Source organism: Leptonychotes weddellii, chromosome X (assembly GCF_054177405.1).
Source record: "Leptonychotes weddellii isolate Sample4059 chromosome X, ASM5417740v2, whole genome shotgun sequence".
Classification (NCBI taxonomy): Eukaryota; Metazoa; Chordata; class Mammalia; order Carnivora; family Phocidae; genus Leptonychotes; species Leptonychotes weddellii.
In genome coordinates, this window is record NC_138385.1 from 69423008 (window position 1) to 69428060 (window position 5053).

The 5053-nt window shown below is 55.7% G+C and overlaps 2 protein-coding genes across 4 annotated transcripts in view; both read left to right on the top strand.

The window, feature by feature from the left end:
• OTUD5 (OTU deubiquitinase 5) overlaps window positions 1-1548 on the top strand; it is a 28367-nt gene extending 26819 nt beyond the window's left edge. For both annotated transcript variants that reach the window (XM_081808920.1, XM_081808919.1), the window contains exons 7-8: window positions 1-160; window positions 473-1548. The exon at window positions 1-160 is cut by the window's left edge and continues 168 nt beyond it. In XM_081808920.1, coding sequence (XP_081665046.1) covers window positions 1-160; window positions 473-594 — 282 coding nt within the window. In that variant the 3' untranslated portion in view covers window positions 595-1548. The remainder of the gene's footprint in view (window positions 161-472) is intronic.
• Window positions 1549-4473: 2925 nt separating this feature from the next.
• The window catches only part of PIM2 (Pim-2 proto-oncogene, serine/threonine kinase), a 5100-nt gene continuing 4520 nt past the window's right edge, over window positions 4474-5053 (top strand). Inside the window, exons 1-2 of one of the 2 annotated variants that reach the window (XM_031033600.2) lie at window positions 4474-4770; window positions 4905-5014. In XM_031033600.2, coding sequence (XP_030889460.1) covers window positions 4710-4770; window positions 4905-5014 — 171 coding nt within the window. In that variant the 5' untranslated portion in view covers window positions 4474-4709. The remainder of the gene's footprint in view (window positions 4771-4904; window positions 5015-5053) is intronic. The other variant, XM_006738379.3, reaches the window with a different exon arrangement.

Sequence of the window (5053 nt, forward strand, 5' to 3'; positions counted from 1 at the left end):
GCCCCCCCCCCCCCCCCCCCCGCCTCTGACTGTCCCTCTGCCCCAGGTACAAGCAGCCAGTTCTCGGCAGGGGCCGACCGGGCTACTTCCCCCCTCGTGTCCCTCTACCCTGCTCTGGAGTGCCGGGCCCTCATTCAGCAGATGTCCCCCTCCGCCTTTGGTAAGCTTCCTCTGTCTAGGGGCCAGGGACCAGCTGGGAGTTGGGGAGAGATGGAAGAAGCAGCCAGTCCTGAGAGGGGGCTTCTAGAGCCTCGGGCCACCTCCCCAGGAAAAGGGAGGTTTTCAAGCCCAAGGGATATGTCCAGAGGGGATTTGTGTGGGATTTCATAGGCCCGGAGGAGCCTTCTCTATAGAGAAAGAAGTGTAGAGGGGCCTGGATGGGATCTCTCCCGAGCCAGGGATCAGCCAAGGGTGAGGAAGAGATGCACTGGGAGTGCTCCATCATCCTTTTGCCCTTCCTCTTGCCCAGCAGGTCTGAACGACTGGGATGATGACGAGATCCTAGCGTCGGTGCTGGCAGTGTCCCAACAGGAATACCTAGACAGTATGAAGAAAAACAAAGTGCACAGAGATCCACCCCCGGACAAGAGTTGATGGAGACCCAGAGACTGGAGACCATCTCCCAACCCCCACCACTCCTGCCCTCCAGTGCCGCCCCACCTTCTTCGGCTTTCTTCCCTCTTGCCTTCTTCCCTCTCTCCCCTCCTTCCGCTCCTCCCCACTTCCCTCTGGCTGGCCCATCCCTGAGCCCCCTCTCATCGCTGCCGCCACCACCACCATCACCCGTCTCTTCGCCAGCTGACGTGCCCTGTTGCCCCCTGCACAGCATCATCCCTGCATTCCACAGGGGACTTGGGCAAGGGTGCCGAAGGTAGGCGAGAGGCACACAGAGACAGAACAGCTGGCAGCCAGGCAGCCCCCGAGGAGAGACATTCAGACAGAGGAAAGTTTCCCTGCCCCCCCATTCCTTCCAAGATCAGAAATACTTGTCACCCCACCTCCACAATGATGTTGGGGAGGTGGGAGGAAGAAGTGGGAATCCCCCTTCCCAGTACCCCAAGAATGTCTGAGCCTTCAATGTTGAATTTTTTCTTTATTAAAATGTACTTTTATCTTATAAACTCAACCAATCCAAAATGATGTAGACAACAGCATTGGCTCTGTGAAGGCGGCATCTCTCTGGTTTGGGAGCAGGCAGGCCACGGGGCATAGAGGGGGCACAAAGACGTGGTTGCCGTCTCTAGCCCCCAGCTCCGCGGAGGTGGGCAGGGTCTAGAGTACAAGCGGGGGCAGGGGGTAGGTGTCCTGTGGGCTCTGGACAATGAGACTCTGACCTCGCTGCATTCCTACTGCTTCCACGCCACCGCCACCGGTCTCTTTGGAGTCTTGGGGTGGGGGGCACCTTTGAGGATCGTGGCTGCTGCCACCCAGGATTTGAGTGTGGGGAGTGGGAGCAGCCTCAGCAGATGGGGCACCCGGGCCCTGCAGGTGTTGACAAGATCCACCATCTGTAATGTCCTTGGCACAATAAAACCAAATGTCAGTTTCCCCTGAGCGCTTCTGTTCTGTGTGGGCCACGGGGTGGGTGGGCCTCCGGGCAGAGGCGGTGATGGCATATAGGCCTTGGCTTGACCTCTGGGTGCTGCATGCTCTCCAGTAGGGTCTGTGTGTGGGCCCAGAGTTTGTTCATCTTTGAATCACTGCTTACTAAATCAACTTCGGGACCTGTTCCCACCAAGTTAGCTCCATCTTACTGGCACACGTAGCCTGCCCACCCTGTGCCCTGGGGTGTGGTGGGAGCGGAGGACTAAGCTTCAGGGCTGGAACTGAACTTGCAACTTTTCTGCCTGCCTCCTTCCCTATATACGTTTGCTCTTTCCTTTGATTTTTGATGCAGAAATGCTTTGGAAAGGCACAACAGATGCTTCGTATCAACGTAAGTTTAGTGGAATCGACTGGAGGGGCCTCCCTGGTTTAACTACGGAATGGTTAAACCCTTTCTTTTTCATGTTCTCAGTCGTCTGACACCCATACCCCTGCCTTTCCTTGGGGTAAAGCCACAGCAGAGAAGGATGGCAGGCCCCCGGGTCTTGTCAAGAGTGTATTTTGCTGTGCCTCACCAATGGGGCCCCTGTGGAAGGATGCATGGCCAGCGCTGCTGGTGAAGGCATGGCTGGTTGAGTGGCCGTCTTGTGGGGTGTCTGTGGAATCCACTGGTCAAGTGTGCACATGTTAGAGAGTTGGTTTGGAACCCACTCTGGCTTTTTCTAGCTTTGTGACCTCGGTCAAATCACAGGCTGAGTTTCAGGGGTCCCACCATGTGTATGACAGGAGTGATTAATGTCTACTACCTCACGCTCTCTCTGGTTGTGAGCATTGAGAGAGGATGCACGTGGTCAAATAATGTCTGATGGCCTGGTGCCTGGCATGTTCTGAGAGCCCAAATGTTAGCAGATAGTATTTATTTACCTTATGTTGAGTTTTTTACACTGTTTGGCCCCTGCCTACCTCTTCTTGCTGCCCTGTCCAATTTCACTGGCCTCTGCCTGGAATTTGCCCTTCCCCGGTCCTGAGCCCCCAACCTTGTCCTTCAAGATGGGTAGAGTGTCCACCTTCCGAGAAGCCCTGTGTGACCCCATCCATATTCTCACCTCTATCCACAGATAATGTCTTTACTCCTTCCCCAATAACTCTGTGATTCACTTCCCGGGCAAGGGCTGTGATGCCTGACTTAATCTGTGTATTTCTAATATCTGCACCCCTGCTGGGGCCTGGCAGGCTTACAGTAGACCCCTAATAAATATTGGATGAATAAGGGAGTGTACATGTGTGTATTTGCTCTTTGGGTGTTGTCTTGTGTGTGTGCGCGTATGTGTGTGTGCGTTTGACTTTGGTGAGTTCAAATCTTCACATGCACCTTGCAGTGTCTAGTGTGTGTGATGAGGGCTTGTTTCCAGGTGTGTCAGATGGTGACTGAGTGTGGGACTCTCTCTCTGACAGTTTATGTCTGTTTCTGAGACAAGTGCATGTCTGCGTGGGTCTGTCTGTGACAGAGCATCTGTGGTTTCTTTCTGATGGGGTGGATGTCCGTTTGTATTCCTGTGACAGATTCTAGGTAGCTATTTCTGGACAGTTTCAGTGACAACGCTGCATGTTTGCTGGTGTGTGTGGGGGGGCGTGTCTATCCACATCTGTTTTGTGACACTGCCTATCTGTGGCTCTGTCGCATAAGTATGTCTGCCTTTGGAGCAGTACTTGTGTGTGTCTGGAGCATCTGTGTGTCTTCCTGTGACAGACTCAAGGTCTCTCATTTCTGGGACAGTACAAGTCTTCCTCTGACAGTGCATGTCTGATGGTGCCAGTGTCTTTGTGACAAGTTCTGGTGGTGTGTCTGACAAGACATTTCTGTGTCATTGTCACATGGCAACGTCGGTCCATGTGAATCTCTCTGGAGTGCCTGTCTTTCTGTAACAGTGTTTCTCTGGGTGTCATTCCAGGACATAACTGGCAGCATGCCTGCCTGACTGTGGATGTCAGTCTGTGACAGTAGATGTCTGCATGTGTGTCTAGGACAAGTTTACATGAATGTGTCTGACTATAGGTTTTGCGTATATCACATGGTACTTCTGTGTCGAGTGCATCTCTGTCTTCCTGCGGCGTGAGGATCGACTATTTTTCCCAAATTTGTGTTGGAGGGTGTTTTACCACCTGTCTGAGCCCTTTCCATCCCTGTCTCTCATTGGGGAAGCATACCCCCAAGCCACCATCACTCTGGCTAGCTAGCACCCCACCACCACCACCCGAGATCCACTACCCTCTGCCATTCCAGATTCTAGATGTGCTGACTAGGCTCGCGGCCAGACCTAGCCAGGTCTGTCCAGGTTAAGGGCTCCAAAACACCCCACAGGCCTCTGCCTCAGGGCGTGGGAATGCTGTCTCCCGCAGTGGTAGGGGGGTTATCCATCCCTGGAAGCTGGAAAGGTTCTTCCAGGATCCCCGGCTTCAGTTTTGGGGCAGAGGCCGCTGGTCGCCTAGAGGGCTCTCGTCCTGGGTGAGGAGCACTCTTTGGAGACAGGGTCTTGGGTAGCCACAGGCCCCGATTCTTAGAAGCCCGGCCTGGCATTATCTCCGCGCTAATCTCGAAGCAGCGGCTGCAAACCAACTTCCTAGGAAAGGAGGCGGTGCGGTTATTTTTTTAAGTTTATATCTATATATACACATACACACACATATATAAAAACAACCCCGCGCAACAACCAAAACAAATGCGGTTGCTGCAAAGGGATTCCCAGAACCGGTTTCCTCTTCGCGCGCGCGCCCCCCACATTTGCATGCGGGCCCGGCCCCCGCGGAAGATCCGGGCATGTATTTGCATGAGGGGGTACTTGAAGCGTTGAGGGTGGTATGCAAATAAGGATTGGCTCCGATTGGCTGGGGTACAGCAGGTGCCGCGTCCGGATTGATCAAAGCCAAGTGGGCGGGGCTGTCGCCCGGGGCGACTCTCTCGGGAGGCGCGTGCCCCGGCTCAGTAGCGTTGGGGCTGGCGCGCGCGTCGAATCTTAACGTTGCGCTGTTTTGCGGGCGCTTTGGGGCCATCAGCTTCTTTGCCTTCCACCCTGGCGCCCCCAAGTCCTGGCTCCCCAGCCTCGCTACCCCGGGCATCCACGCCCTGCGGGCTCAGCGGGCTCAATCTGCGCAGCACCACCTCCATGTTGACTAAGCCTCTGCAAGGGCTCCCTGTGGCCCCCGTGACCCCCACGCCGCCGCCAGGTGAGCGAGGCTCCCCTACCGCGACTAGGCCGGGCGGGCTGAAGTGGTTGAGGGCGCTGCGGGGGGAGGGGGGAAGGGGTCGCGGCCGGGCTCAGCACGCAGCCACCCTGACTTCCTCGCCTCCGCCTGCGTAGGAGGCAAAGATCGCGAAGCGTTCGAGGCCGAGTACCGACTCGGCCCCCTCCTTGGTAAGGGGGGCTTTGGTACCGTCTTCGCAGGACATCGCGTCACAGACCGACTCCAGGTACCAACCACGAGGGTCTTGGGTGGGTCAGGGGTGGTG